This window comes from Pituophis catenifer, unplaced genomic scaffold (genome assembly GCF_029215685.1).
Source record: "Pituophis catenifer annectens isolate HBS135680 unplaced genomic scaffold, rPitCat1.0.hap2 SCAF_6, whole genome shotgun sequence".
Lineage (NCBI taxonomy): Eukaryota > Metazoa > Chordata > Lepidosauria > Squamata > Colubridae > Pituophis > Pituophis catenifer.
Genome location: NW_027256886.1, coordinates 96,890,687 through 96,907,261, shown reverse-complemented (window position 1 = coordinate 96,907,261; position 16,575 = coordinate 96,890,687). Strand labels below are relative to the sequence as shown.

Sequence of the window (16,575 nt, the reverse complement as noted above, 5' to 3'; positions counted from 1 at the left end):
CGCTATTCCTCTCCCGGTATCCACACCCTCGAGCAGCCGGTGTCGACGCTCTCCGGACTCCATGGCCGTCAGGCCTCCTGTACACCTTTCCCCCGACGGCCCTCCTTCCCAGGGTCATCCGCAAAATTCTATCCGAGCAAGCGGAAGTGATCCTTGTGGCACCTCATTGGCCTCGGAGACCCTGGTTTGCGGACCTCGTGTCCCTATCGGTGACCCCATCATGGCGCATCCCCCTCTCGGACAATATTCTCTCGCAAGGCGCCCTGACGCACCCAGACCCGGCCTGGCTCAATCTGACCGCCTGGAGATTGAGCGGTTCACTTTGAGGGAGGTACACGTTCCAGCGGATGTTGTTCTTACCTTACTATCCTCTCGACGTCCTTCTACGGAACGCATTTACTCCGCCACCTGGCGGACTTTCTGCAACTGGTGTCGCCAGGTCGACGTAATGCCTTTACAACCGTCTATTATTCATATTCTGATGTTTTTACAGAAGGGCCTAGCCCAAGGTCTCTCTCCCAACACTCTCCGCCGACACATCGCAGCTTTATCTTCGGTGCTCACCTGCGGTTCCTTGTCGTCCCTGGCTCAGCACCCCTTGATACGCCGTTTTCTCCCAGGAGCTAAGAACTTGTCTCCTCCTGTGCTGCACCGCTACCCTACCTGGGATCTCCCTCTGGTCTTGCAGTTTCTTACGGGTCCCCCGTACGAACCACTTCGGACTACCAGTCTCAGGCTTCTCACCTGCAAGGTTGCCTTCCTGGTAGCCATTACTTCGGCTCGCCGCATTTCTGAGCTCGCCGCCTTGTCCACTCCTCCGGACCTTTGTGTTTTCCATGCAGACCGAGTGGTTCTCCGTTTGGACCTGACATTCATCCCGAAGGTCAATTCTGTATTTCACCGGGCGCAGGAACTTATCCTGCCTAATTTCTGCCCCCGGCCTACTCACCCTCGGGAATGTCGTTGGCACGCCCTCGATGTCCGGCGGGCTCTGCGAATCTACCTGAAGAGGACAGCTCCTTTCCGTCGCTCGGAGTCTCTTTTTGTCTCCTTCTTACCTACCTCCCAAGGCAGTAAAGTTTCGTCTTCGACCATCGGTCGTTGGATTCGTCAGACTATTGCCACAGCCTATGATGTTAGATCCCTTCCGCGTCCCTCAAGATTGATGGCTCACTCCACCCGTAGTGCTGCTACGACGGCCGCTTGGGCGACTCTGGCTTCCTTGCTGGAAATTTGTAGAGCGGCCACTGGACTTCGCCTAGTCCTTTCATTCGACACTACAAACTTGACCAGTATGCGTCGACCGAAGCCTCGTTTGGACGCCGGGTTCTGCAAAGGGTTGTTGCCAGAGAGGACAATGCGGTCCAGCGTGAGCACCCCCTGACATTGGGACAGTGAACTTGGGTATGTCCCACGCTGGCTGCTGTCTCCACTCTCAATGGAGAAGGAGCATTGGTCTTACCTGATACATTCCTTCTCGTTGAGTGGAGACAGCAGCCAGACCCTCCCCTTGTTTCGAGCTGGACTCGGCATGTTTCTGTTTTTTTCTGTCTTTGGGTCCTCTTTTTGTCCCACACACCGAGTCTGTCTTCCAGTCTTCGCCAAAAGCTGGCCTGCCCGGCAACAAGGGCGGGACTAAGAATAATTGGCAGACTCAATCCTTCAAGCTGATTGGATGGGCACTACCCACGCTGGCTCCTGTCTCCACTCAACGAGAAGGAACGTATCAGGTAAGACCAACGCTCCTTCTAAGACTTACGGTAGCCTGGCCAGGGAATTTATCTGTAGCTGAGATAAGGCTGGTCTTGTGAGACACTGGACTACTGCGCATGTCTATATTCTTTCCTTTCCTTTTTCCTTTGTCCATCTGTGTGATAACTGCCGGTAAGATGTAGTTAGCTAGTTTTGTACTTTTATAATAAAATGTTTCTTAGAATATATACTTCGGGTTTTCTTTCTTTGAGAGTATACACCATGGAAAACAAGATTCATTCACCTCTAATTAATTACAGTTTCCCCAGGGGGGGAACGAAGCTGATTCACGTTTCGACAGGTGGAAACACAGTCATTAACTGAAACAGAAAAAACTGTGTAAAAGGCTTAAAACTGGGTGAGACACAACCAGACTTTGCTTCTAAAGTGAGATTGTGGAAGACAGTTTCATGTCACAGGTCATACACCATGCCAAACTGAGAACAGGAACAAGACAAAAGATAGTTATACTACAGTACATCAGCCAAGATCTTTACCAGGCAAAGATTGCAAAACAGACTGGGGTTTCAAGAGTTTGCTGCTCAAACTCTTTTGAAGAAGCACAAAGAAGCAGGCAACATTAAGGATCACAGACATGGTGAGGAAGGAAAGAAACTTAATGCAGCAGATGACAAACACATCATGCTCACTTTCCTTTGACATCAGAACATGTCCAGCAGTGCCATCAGCACAAAACTGGCAGAAACCAGTGCGATCCAGATACACCTATCTACTGTCTGGAGAAGTCTGCCAAAGGTGGTCTTCATGAAAGAACTGCAGTCAAAAAGCCATACTTCCAAAGTGGAAACAAGGCTAAGCGACTCAATTATATAAGAAAATATCAGAAGTGGAGTGTAGAAAAATGGCAGAAGGTGCTCTGGACTAACGAGTCAAAATGTGAAATATTTGGCTATAGCAGGAGGTAGTTTGTTCACAGAAGGGTTGGAGAGGGTACAATAATGAGCATCTGCAGGCAACAGTGAAGCATGGTGAAGGTTCCTTGCAAGTTTGGGGCTGGATTTCTGCAAATGGATTTGGAGATCTGGTCAGGATCAATGGGGTCCTCAATGCAGTAGATACCAATCCATCATGCCCTACCATTAGAGTGACATGTGATTGGCCCCCAATTTATTCTGCAGAAAACAACAATCCCAAACATGCAGCCAATGTCACAACTATATTCAGTATAAAGAAGAACAAGGAGTTCTGGAAGTGATGGTTCGGCCCCCATAGAGCCCTGATCTCAACATCATTGAGTCTGTTTGAGATTACATGAAGAGACAGAAGGATTTGAAGCAGCCTACATCTACAGAAGAACTGTAGTTAGTTCTCCAAGATGTTTGGAACAGCCTTGAAGGAATCTTGCTGAATTCCTTCAAAAACTGTGTGCAAGTGTACCTAGAAGAATTGATGCTGTTTTGAAGGCAAAGGATGGTCAGCCCAAATATTGATTTGATTTGGATTTCTCTTCTCTTCATTTACTTTCCATTTTAATTAAGAAGAATAAATTATTAACACTTCTATATCTGAAAGCAATTTGCACAACTACCTAAAACTTTTGCACAGTACTATGAGTGTGTGACAGTGGTGGGTTGCCCCCAGTTCGGACCAGTTTGCAAGAACCGGTAGTAAAACCGGTGGGAGGCTCCGCCCACTGACCCGGATATCATCAGGAAGCTTCTGCGCATGCGCAGAAGTGCGTGAGCATGCGCACAAAGCGAGTGTGCACAGGCACTCCTGTTGCGAACTGGTAGTAAAGGTAAGTAGAACCCACCCCTGGTGTGTGTGTGTGTGTGTGTGTGTATGTTCATGTGCAGAGTTCTGTTAGAACTGATATTCTTAGAAAATGATTTGTTAGGCCAGGTCATAAATTGTCCCTTAAGTCAAGATGGCGTCAGAAAATGATCTGAGTTGAAGGGTTTGGGCTGTAAATAACATTTTTGATAACAGAACTAAAAAAATGCAGATGTGGGAATTCCCTTTATAATACTTTGGAAAAAATGGCTGGATATATAACTATCTTAGGTTCATTTGTATTTATAAATCACATTAAAGCTAAGATTATTTCTTGAAACGGTAGACTAGGTACATGAGTCAACTAAGTCAATGGTCGACACCAGTTATCATATTTCACAATTGCAGCCAGTAAAGTGCTCCTGAGAATTCACCAACAAAATGTCAAATGATTGGATTTCAAAGACAGCAAAAACATTGATATTATGGTGACTCTGAAGTAAGCAAAAGTTAACAATTTTGTATTTTATATTTTTAGCTCCCCATCTAAAATTTGAAGAAAATTAGTGGCATAATCTATGAAGAAATGTGGACCTGGCCTTTGGAAAAGGTAGATATGAGCAAACCATTTCAGGTGAATTTTCAGAAAAGATTATTCAGTCCTAAGAGGAAAATGTGAGAAAGAAACTTAAAATAGCATCACTTTGATTTTGTCTGGCAGAAGATGGAAGCAGAGAAAAACATGACAGACTTTCAAGATTCTGTCATTTTACCCTATAGAAATTAAACGTTTCCTGGGATTCTTGCCGTGCCTGTTTCCTGTCCTAGGCTATCTTAAATGACTGACCCAATCTCCACAACAGTGGAGCCAGTGCTAATCATTTTCTACTATTCGTCAGTGCTAATCATTTTCTACTATTCTAAACCATCCTGGATACTGTGCTCAGGGGTGAAATCCAGCAGGTTCTGACAGGTTCTGGAGAACCGGTAATGGAAATTTTGAGTAGTTCGGAGAACTGGCAAATACCACCTCTGGCTGGCCCCAGAGTGATAACATATTCCTCAGTTTCATATATTATTTTATCCTTACTTATTGTCAGTGAAGAAGATACATTTTGATGAAAGGACAAGCTTTGCAAGGACCTGATAATACTTGGAATAGAGTATGCATATACATAACCACTAACATATTTGGAAATGTGCAATCTTCCCACCCTTGAAGGGCCATTTGAGCAGTGCTGAGACAAATACAAGAACGTTTACCTTGTGAAGAGCAGCTGTACCATGTCGACCAGAGTGTGCTCTGCAGATTTTCTCAATAACTCTGAAGACAAAAACAAATAACACAGGTGTCATTATGCCATGTGATATTATCTAGAGGCTTCTTCGTGTAGACTTCCCTCCAAGTGTTGCTTACAAAGGATTACTAGAAATTTATTAAAACCAATCCAGGCTCAGCTGTGCAGAAAGAAAAGGAAAGATACACCAAGCCACACTACAGAGATAGAGGAATGTAGAGATGAGAAAGAAAAAGACAGAGGAACAGGAAATGATTAGCAAAGTCAACTACTTTTCTAAAAAAATTAAGGAATGTAAACTCAATTTTGCACATTTAGCATATTTTATGTTTATTTACTTTTCAGCATTCAAACTTATTAAATACAGAAATAATATATGACAAAATAATATAAATGTTTATGATTTGCTTGTTTCCATTGCAGACCTACCACTAAGCCTCATCTCAAAGCATATACGGAAGCAAGACTGCATGATTTCACACACAGATTCATTTGTGAGATGAGCTCCAACTGGAGCAAGGAGGAGAGTCCTCAAGACCTGAAAGAAGAACAAATCAATATGAAAAGTTATATTCTAATCACGTTTTAATATCAAAAACATTCATATGAAATAACAAAGAAACATTTTAAATATCAACTAAACAGTGGAAGAATACTTCTTTTTAGTATTATCATTTCGCCAACTATTCCCATATAAGTGAATGAGAGCAAATTCTTTCCCTTCCACAGAATTGTTTGGATACAGCATGAAGTCTGAACAAAACATTTCTCCAAATCAGTCTCTATGGACAGAGATTGAATACTTAAAATTACTCATAATTTTTAAGAACTCTGACTAACACTGTAGTCTGAGTTTTGGGTAGGTCAATGATAAATAATACCAGGTCACTGGTAAATAATTTACAAAGTAACATACATTATTGTCTTATTGAACTCAGTGAGGTAGTGTGTAATAAGACCTTTTTCAACACAGCTATACCTCTTTTATAACAGTTTCAACTTATTGATACTTTGAGGCTGTCTGGTGTAAAATACACAATATTTTACTTGTATTAAAGTCAATTATATGTTCATTATATGTATTATATGTTCATGTTCCAAAATTTCAAAGTAAGAGATTTTTTTCGATTTGATCATTCTGTTATAGATTTACTTATGAGTTAAGGACCATTGTTGTGCTCCATGACTTTCATTTAAATTTCAGCTCATGGACATATATTATATAGCTTTCCTGTACATTTGCTGGTATAATCCAGAATCCATTTTTCCTTCAGTGATTGCAAGTTAGCCCCAAACTATTGTATTCCCATTATCATACTTCATAGTTGTTCCAAAAGTCTGTGGAATCTTTCAGGCAGGATGAGATAGGCAGCAATGGATTTTCTGGAGACCAGTGGATTCCACATTACAGTTGCAAGAAAAAGTATGTGAACCCCTTGGGATTACGTGGAGTTTTGCATGAATTGGGCATAAAATGTGCTCTGAACTTCATCTAAGTCACAACAATAGAAAAACACAGTCTGCTTCAAATAATACTACACCAACATTAGAAGTTGCCATGGTTTAATTGAACATAACATGTAAACATTCACAGTGCAGGGAGGAAAAAGTATGTGAGCCCCTAGCCTAATGACTTCTCCAAGAGCTAATTGGAGCCAGGAGTGAGCCAACCTTGACTCCAATCATTGTGATGATATTGGATGTGTTGCTGACAGCTGTCCTGCCCTTTAAAAACAAACACCTGTTTTGGGTTTACTGGTTTCAAGAAGCACTGTCTGATGTGAACCATGCCTCATAGAAAAGAGCTCTCAGAAGACCTACAATCAAGAATTGTTGACTTGCATGAAGCTGGAAAGGGTTAGAAAAATATCTCCAAAAGCCTTGATGTTCATGTGTCCACGGTAAGACAGACTGTCTACAAATAGAGAAAGTTTAGCACTGTTGCTACTCTCCCTAGGCGTGGTTGTCCTGTAAAAATGACTGCAACAGCACAGCACAGAATGGTTCATGAGGTAAAGAAGAATTCTAGAGTGTCAGCTAAAGACCTACAGAAATCTCTGGCACATGCTAACATTTTTGTTGATACATCTACAATAAGGAAAACATTACACAAGAATGGAGTACATGGAAGGACACCACAGAGGAAGCCATTGCTGTCCAAAAAAAATATTGCAGCACGTTTGAAGTTTGCAAAAGAGCACCTGGATGTTCCACAGCACTACTGGCAAAATATACTGTGGACAGATGAAACCAAAATTGAGTTGTTTGGGAAGAACACACAACACTAAGTGTGGAGAAAAAAAGGCTCAGCACACCAACATCAAAACCTCATCCCCACTGTAAAACATGGCAGAGGGAGCATATGGTTTGGGGCTGCTTTGCTGCCTCAGGGCCTGGATGGATTGTTGTCATTGATGGGAAAATGAATTCCAGAGTTTATCAAGACATTTTGCAGGAAAACGTACGACCATCTGTCCGCCAACTGAAGCTCCGAAAAGGATGGGTGATGCAACAGGACAATGACCCAAAGCATACAAGTAATTCAACAAAAAAATGGCTTCAACAGCACAGAATACGCCTTTTGGAGTGGCCCAGTCAGAGTCCTGACCTCAACCCGATTGAAATGCTGTGGCATGACCTTAAGAGAGCGATTCACACCAGACATCCCAAGAAAATTGCTACACTGAAACAGTTTTGTGAAGAGGAGTGGTCCAAAATTACTCCAGATCGTTGTGCAGGTCTGATCTGCAACTACAGGAAACGTTTGATTGAGGTTATTGCTGCCAAAGGAGGGTCAACCAGTTATTAAGTCCAAAGGTTCACATATTTTTCCTCCCTGCACTGTGAATGTTTACATGTTTTTTTTTTTTTATTGAAAAAGTTTTAAAAACAAACATATTTTCCCCACAACCCCCCCCAACCCCCCTCCCCCTCCCCGACTTCCCAGAGCAGAACACAAGGTATTTCTATTGATCTTTAACAATAATCTAAATTGCATAACCAATCATTAAACTAACATCCCTATAAAAAAAAATTCTTAACCCCCCATATATAAAATCCTATTTCTTAAACATAATACTTCTAATGTCACTTATATAACGCTTATACAAATAAAAGAAATCATTCATAAGCTATTTGATATTTTTTAGTCTGATACTTATTTTGTATATAATCTATCCATCTTCTCCAGTCCTGTATGTACCTTTCTTGTGTATGATCCTTCAGATATGCTGAAATTTTAGCCATTTCAGCTAAATTAGTTACTTTCAATATCCAGTCATCAATAGTAGGCAAAAAGTCCTTCTTCCAGTATTGTGCTACCAACAATCTTGCTGCTGTTATCAAGTTCAAAATCAATTTAGTCTCTGCAACTGTACAGTCCGTAGTTATACCCAGTAAAAACAACTGTGGAGTAAATTTCAGTCTCTTTTTGAGAATATTCTGCATCACCCACCAAATCTTTATCCAAAATGCTTTGATTTTTCTACAAGTCCACCATATATGATAATAAGTTGCATCATCACAGTCACATCTCCAACATTTAGCTTGCACATTAGAATACATACATGATAATTTTTTAGGATCTAAATGCCATCTATAAAACATTTTATAAAAATTTTCTCTTAAATTTTGTGCTTGTGTAAATTTCACATTTCTAATCCAAATCTTTTCCCAAGTTTCCATCATTACTGGCTCTTGAAAATTTTGTGCCCATTTAATCATACAGTCTTTAACCAATTCCGTCTCAGAATCTATTTCCAATAAAGCATTATACAACCTTTTAATATGCATTTGTTTTTGATCTCTAATTTGTTTTACCAGATTCTCCTCATTTTGCACAAAGCCAATTTTTTGATCTTCCTTCCATCTAGCTTGAAGTTGACCATACTGAAACCATGTATAAGTTATACCTTCTTCTCTCAGTATATCTAAAGATTTCAAGTACATTACCCCCCTTTCCATAATAAGAAGCTCTTTATAGGTAATCACCTCCTGTTTTTGTTCTATACTTATATTTTCTATTGCATGTCTAGGATTTGCCCATAAAGGTATCTTATAATTTAACTTATATTGATATTTTTTCCAAACCCTTAACAAAGCATTTCTTAATATATGAACCTTAAATACTTTATCCACTTTTTTGTCATATAACAAATAGGCATGCCATCCATATAACAAATCATAACCTTCTAAATTCAAAATTCTCCCCTCAGTTAAATTAAACCAATCACTGATTTGTGATAAAACCGCTGCTTCATAATATAATCTTAAATTAGGCATTTTAAGACCCCCTCTTTCACGTGTATCTTGTATAATTTTCATTTTTATTCTGGGTTTTTTCCCAGCCCAAATAAAAGTATTAACACCTTTCTGCCATTCTCTCAGATTTTCATCTTTCTTAAGCACAGGTATCATTTGGAACAGAAATAAAAATCTAGGTAAAACATTCATTTTAATTGCTGCAATTCTTCCCAATAAAGACAACTGTAATTTTTTCCAATTTTCCATATCCTTCTGTACCTTCTGCCAAAGTACCTCATAATTGTTTTTGTATAATTTTGTATTTGAAGCTGCTATGTATACCCCTAGATATTTAACCTTTTTAACTATTTCAAAATCTGTTAATCTTGCTAATTTGTCTCTTTCAAATGTAGTCATATTTTTAACTATCATCTTTGTCTTATGTGAATTAACTTTAAATCCTGATACTTTCCCATATTGATTAATTATATCCAATATACATGGAGCCGACTCTATAGGTTGAGATAAAGTAATAACCAAATCATCTGCAAAGGCTCTTAATCTGTAATCTTGTTGTCTAATTACAATACCCTTCAATTTTTGTGAATCACGTATCTTATTCAGTAATACCTCCAAAGTCAAAATAAATAATAGTGGGGACAGAGGACACCCCTGTCTTGTTCCTTTCTCAATTTTAAAAGCCTCTGTTAAACCTCCATTAACTATGATTTGTGCTGATTGCTGTTGGTATATCGCTCTAATTGATTGTGTAAAATATTCCCCAAAGTGCATTTTCTCTATTATTTTAAACAAAAATTGCCAGTTCAAACGATCAAATGCCTTCTCTGCATCCAAGAATATAAACGCTGCAGGGACTTGATTATGTTTTTCCAAATATTCCAATAAGTTTACAATTTGTCTAACATTATATCTCATTTGTCTACCTTTTATAAACCCAGATTGATCATTGTGAATTATTTGTTGCATAACTGGCATTAGTCTATTAGCTAATATTTTAGCAAAAATCTTATAGTCAGTATTCAGAAGTGAAATTGGCCTATAATTCTCCGGCTTAATGGAATTTCGGTCCTCCTTTGGAATTAGTGAAACAAAGGCTGTTTTCCAAGAAGGTGGTACTCCTCCTCCTAATTGTATTTTATTAAATAAAATTTTTAATGGTTCTAACATTTCGGATTGTAAATGTTTATAATAAACAGCTGTTAGTCCATCTGTTCCCGGAGCCTTACCTATTTTTAATTGTTTAATTGCTCCAACAATTTCCTCAGAAGTTATAGGTTGATTCAATCTATCTCTCTGTTCCAACGTTAATTCAGGAATCTCCATCTTTAGATATCTATCAATATCAACATCTTGAATTGCTTCTTTAGCATATAATTTTGTATAAAACTCCAAAAAAGCCTTTTTTATTAAATTCTGTTGATAAGTCTCTTTACCTCTAAATTCTATTTTGTCTATAATATGTGATTTCTGTTTTTTCCTCATCGTGTAAGCCAACCATCTCCCAGGTTTATTAGCATTACAAAACGTATTATGTCTGGCATATTGTATGCTAGTTGCGACTTGCCCCGCCATTAACATATTAAATTGCTCTCTTAAAATATTAATCATATCTTTTGCCTTTTTATCTCCCGGATTAATTATAAGCAATTGTTCCTTCTTTTTAATTTCCTCCTCTATCTCTTTCCGTCTATTTTGTTGTTTTAATCTATATTTATTATTCAAAAAAATTAATGTTCCTCTCATATAAGCCTTACACGCATCCCATACCATCTCCATCGAAGTTCCTTTGTTCATATTATTAATAAAAAATTCTTTCATTTGTTTTTTAAGCTCACACAAATTGTCTTCATATCTGAATAAATTCTCATTTAGCTTCCAAGACCTCCTTTCCCCTCTCTCCTGCTCTAGTTCCACCCAAACCGGGCTATGATCAGTTAAAGTTCTTGGACATATCTTCGTACTCTTCACCCTAGAAAAAAGATCGTTTGTAGTTAATATAAAATCAATCCTTGAAAAAGATTGGTGCCTATCTGAGAAAAAAGTAAAATCGCTCTCCAATACGTTCCTTTCTCTCCAAATGTCTCTAAGCTCCATATCCTCCAAAATATCAAAAAAAGATTTAGGCAACTTAGCACGCATTGAGATCTTGGAAAGACTTTTCTTATCTTTCTGGGTATCTAATACCCCATTCCAATCACCCATTAAAAATAAGGATCTATAATCCCATTGTAGTATTTTAGTATGTAAAAGTTTGTAAAATTTATCTTGTTGTTGATTAGGTGCATATACCCCAATTACAAGCAGCTTCCCACTCTGTGTTGTTAATTCAACTGCAATATATCTACCTTGAGTATCAGCCTCAATTAAATTGGCCACTAAGCCTCTTTTAACATATATTACTAGGCCGTTTTTCTTTTCTGGTGCTGATGCCACAAAGTGTGTACCTAATTTCGAATTTATCAAGTACTTTTGATCTGAAGATTTAATATGCGTTTCTTGCAAACAAATAACATCGTTCTGAAATTGCTTCAAATAATGAAATATTTTCTTTCTTTTTTGTGGAGAATTTAAACCGTTAACATTCCAAGATAGAAATTTATTTGCCATCTCTGGGCGTTCCAAGCTTCGAGAGCATCAGCTGAACCTCCTCCGCCATTTTAGACTTCGGCCTAGCTCCTCCCACTGCTTGCGTTTTTTGGGCTTGTTGAGTTGAATCTTGAGGCTGTTGTGCCATATGTTGTTTATAAGTAGCCCTTGTCAATCGTTGATCTTTTGGCAGCTGAATCATCGTTAATGACTCCAAGGTTGGTGGTGGACCCCCAGTCAGTAATGGATCTTCTTCCAGAATAGCTCCTCCAGCTAACACTTGAGCATAGGTTTGTGATTGCCCTCCATCTTTCTCTTGTTGAGTAATTTCCAATTGCTTTCTAGCACCCCCTGGTGAGGGTGGCCTTCCAGCCTTTAAAACATTGGCATAAAAATCTTTTGCTTTTCCAACTGTGTTTAAACGATATCTTTGCCCAGCGTATGGCACTATTATCCCAAATGGGACATCCCATCTGTACTGAATTTGCTGGTTTCTTAGTTCATTCACCAAAAAGCCAAACTGCTTTCTATCTCTTAACATTTTAGGAGGAAGCTCTTTCAGGACCACCAGCTCTTGTCCTTCCACTTTAATCTTATTTCTATAAGACGCTTGCAAAATGTCATTTCTAACTCTCCTTGTTGTAAAGTAGATCACCACATCTCTTGGTAGCTGCTTTTGTTTTGCCAGCCAGGAATTGACCCTGTAAATTTTGTCCATTTGAATTGCCACATCTTCTGGCCTCTCTGGAATCAGCTCTGCTAAAGCATTGGAGCAAACATCTTTTAAATTTTCACCACTCTTTTCTTTCAAACCTCTCAGCCTCAGGGCAAATTCCATTGACCTGTACTGTAACATAACCATCTCGTCATCCACTTTCTCTGTCTGTATCATAACCTCTCCCAGTTTAGTTGCAATCTCCAAATTAGCATCATCAATTTCCCGCACTCTCTCCTCAATTTTTAACATGTGAGTAGCCAATCCTGAAACTGCATAAACAATATCATCTCTTATTTCATCATGTTTTTCCTCCACCACACTTGTAAGTTTCTTTAACTCCTCTGAGAATCCTTTCATCATTTCTGTCTGATTATTCAGGGCACCCATTATAAATTCTTTAAGGTCTTGTGACTGTGTATCAGCCGGAAGTTGTTGTTTTTGAGTCACTACAGGGGAACCTCCTCCCCCTTTAGAAGTTGGTGGCTTTAGTTGTTTAGCAGCCATTTTATTTAAAGAAAAGTTTTCCTTTTACAGCCAAAAAATCTTGTGAACAGTCTTAGAAAGTATATTCCAAAGTTTTTCCAAAATAAACAATCCTCTCTTCAAACTATACTCAAAACCCAGTAGTTTTCTCTTCAGGCAGAGGGCTATTAACAAGCAGTTTCCTTTTAACTTTCACTTTCCCTTCCGCCCATAACAAAGGCTTCCTCCCAGCCTCCAACTCCAGAGAGCTCCGTTTGCAACAATGTATTCACAGAGTTAAGTTCTGTTTCTCTTAAAAAGCTTGCACTCTTGCTTCCGCTCTGTCTGCCTTGTTGGAAATCATTAAAACTCACTGTTTGCTGGCAGAATTGGACGCAGACGTCTTGCTCTGAAGACAGAGGCACCAGCGATCCGGAGCGATGGGAGGGGTGAACTGGGGAGCTCTCACCCTCCGAGTCCCTGGAATTAATCCAGTGACTTTCGGGGAGCTCTACCCACCCCCTCCGGCTCTCCTCTCCTTCTTTGCCCGAAGGAGAGTTTTTTCAAACCGCCGGACAGCTGTTTAGCGCTGTCAGGGCGGTTTTAACAGATCGGGTGGCTGGCGGTCTATAAAGACCGTCCTCGACGATCTGCGGAGCCACCGGAAGTCATGAATGTTTACATGTTATGTTCAATTAAACCATGGCAACATCTAATGTTTGTGTAGTATTATTTTAAGCAGACTGTGTTTTTCTATTGTTGTGATTTAGATGAAGTTCAGAGCACATTTTATGACCAATTCATGCAAAACTCCACGTAATCCCAAGGGGTTCACATACTTTTTCTTGCAACTGTATATATTTCCATGCGTACTACTCTTGTATAGTTTTTTCTTTATAAAAGACCCAAGAATGCTTATATAAGATAATGCAAATGCCTGCAGTTTCTTTGTCATTATTCTGGAATTCTTTGCAGCCTCCCAGAGTAAAGCATACTTTGCTCCAGGGATGTTTCTGGATGGATGAGTAGCTATGGTATTGCATTTTATTTTCAGTCTGTATATTATCTATTTGACAGTGGATTGGCAATGAATCATGTTCTTTGACAATGATTTTGTAGCCTATTTTCCACCTCATGAGTATCAAAGAGCATTTTTCTACGGGGAGATCTCTTGATTAGGGCATGATTCATTTCCATAAGCTGTATTGTGAAGAAAAGACTCCCAATGTTCAGAAACCCACATTAAATTTGCATCATATTGTCTAGAACAGGGGTGTCAATCTTGATTTCATTGAGGGCCACATCAGGGTTGTGTTTGACCTTGGGGGGGGGGGCTGGGTAGGCATGGCCAGCTCAACGTCACTCATGTCAGAGGGGCCTGGGGTGATCTGAGCACTCTGCCAGCAAAAACGGACTCCCGAGCTGTGTTTCAAATGTGACGGCCGCCTGCAACCCTCTGCCAGTGAAAACAGAGCTCAGGAGGGATGCCTGTGGCCCTCACGAGCTCCATTTTCACTGGCAGAGGCACCGCAGGCCAGTTCTTCACTGGGACGGCCCCACGGGCCAGATCTAAGCACCCCACGGGCCAGATCCGGACCTGGGCCTTGAGTTTGATACTCCTGGTCTAGAACATCTGCATCAAGTTACTCCCTAAAAAGCTGACTTCCAGTTTGGCGTTGCGGGGATGCAGTCAGGGAAATGGCGGGGCTCTGAGCCCCGCCAAAACCCCGACTGGCTAACTGCCGCTGACAGGTCTGCGGACCTACCCTGTTCTGAAGGGACAGGGGAAAAGAGAGGGACCCCTCGGGTGGCCGAGAGGAACAGGCAAGTTCCTCGGAGGCTGGAGGCAACCCTCTAAGTCAGCGGCGGGGGACGGCAGCCATGGCGGCTGCCTCGAGACTGCGACAGATTGGGACAAGCAAAGTGCAGGAGGAAGGAAGAAAGAACAAAGTGCTTCGGAGTCGGATGAGTGATACCAGCCCAGGCGAGAACAACGTGTTAAAGAGGATATTAATAAATAAGACCCCCAGTCTTACTTAGGGTTTGTTTTTATTTTTTTTAAATTTGATTTATATGCCGCCCTTCTCCGGAGACTCAGGGCGGCTTACAATGCGTTAAGCAATAGCCTTCATACTTTTGTATATTTATACAAAGTCAGCTTATTGCCCCCACAAACTGGGTCCTCATTTAACCTACCTTAGAAAGGATGGAAGGCTGAGTCAACCTTGAGCCTGGTAAGATTCGAACCTGCAGAAATTGCAGGCAGCTGTGTTAATAACAGGGTGCATTAAACCACTGTACTACCAAGGCTCCTACTTAGTGGCTGAAGATCTGAGGGGCTTGAAGATTTTGGGGGAAAAAAAAGGGGGGGAAAGAAGTTTTAAACCCTTTAAGAATCTTATTTCACCACTGATTGATTGGAGGGAATTGCTTATTAACAGAGCTGGATATTAGAACTTTCTTGTTAAAACTGAAATGAACTTGAAAAGAGAAAAGCGAAATTAAGGATTTGCCACCTTTAAAAGACAGACAAAGAGAAAAACAGATTGCTACATAAATGTTTCAAAATGGCATTTGAAGCTGTGACTAGTATTGACTTTAAATTGAAACGCATATGGACAGATAAGGAAAAGAATAAGCAAAATAGATAAATTGGATAGCAATGTTTGAATGTTTAATTGTTTAAATGGTTCAAAATTTAAATGAGTTTTAAATAAAAATAAGAAGTGTTCATGCTAAAGAAAGATAGAAATATTAAAAATAGAAATGGGAAGTAAAGGTTAATTTGTTAATTTGTAAAGCATAATTTGTTGTAACATGCTTTAGTTTTGATAACAAAGTGGTGGATGATAATTATGATCAATTGTTAATGATTTTAGATGATGTATTAAGGTACACAGATGGAAGTTATAATTGTAATTGCACTTAATATATCTTGGAATGATTAATATTAAGAAATAAATGGGAAATAAAAGAAAGAAAGAAATGCTGAGAAATCAGCCAAATAATGAAATGCTGGAAATCAGCCAAATAATAGGTGGAGTTAAGAAGGAGAATGCTGTTAATCAGCCAAAAAACTAGGTGGAGTTAAGGAGGAGAATGCTGTTAATCAGCCAAAACAAAATATGTTGGAAATCAGCCAAAACAATGAAAAATGCTGGTAATCAGCCAAATAAAAGGGGAAGTTAAGGAGGATAATATGCTAAAAACTCAGCCAAAATATGCTATGCTGGAAATCAGCCAAATAAATAGGTGGAGTAATGGAGGAGAATGAGGAGAATATATTGAAGAATAATTATTAATAAGGGGTGAAAAAAAAATGTTGGGTGATAATTAAAATGAAATGGTAAATTTTGAGATCTCTATGTAAAAGTTTAAGAATATGATAGGATAGATTGGGTTTAGAAAACGAGAAAAATAGAAAGAAATTTTGATTAATAAATTGAAATAAAAATTGAGTTGTATACATTTGGAAATTAAGATCTGTGGTGATAAAATTGTAAGGTAAATATATAGATTAATAGAAAAGATTGTTTTTGTGCTTAATGTTGATGTCAAAAGGAGCAAGGGATAAAAAATTTAGATAAAGCGGTATTGAATTCTGATTTATAATTGAATATAAAAAGGAGCTTTGCCTTAGTAGATTAGGATGTATGATGAGATAATAGAAAAATGTATTAAGATGTTGGAATTTATGTTAAAATTGTTTGTTTCTCATTTGTTAAATTAGTGTACCCATTTGTGACCGGACCAAGATTTCAT

At 39.3% G+C, this 16,575-nt stretch overlaps 1 protein-coding gene across 1 annotated transcript in view; it reads right to left on the bottom strand.

The window, feature by feature from the left end:
* GBF1 (golgi brefeldin A resistant guanine nucleotide exchange factor 1) overlaps positions 1-16,575 on the bottom strand; it is a 374,794-nt gene that overhangs the window by 266,602 nt on the left and 91,617 nt on the right. Inside the window, exons 6-7 of the mRNA XM_070946393.1 lie at positions 5,214-5,322; positions 4,750-4,810 (exon numbers count right to left, since the gene is read on the bottom strand). Of these exons, the coding sequence (XP_070802494.1) occupies positions 4,750-4,810; positions 5,214-5,322 (170 nt within the window). The remainder of the gene's footprint in view (positions 1-4,749; positions 4,811-5,213; positions 5,323-16,575) is intronic.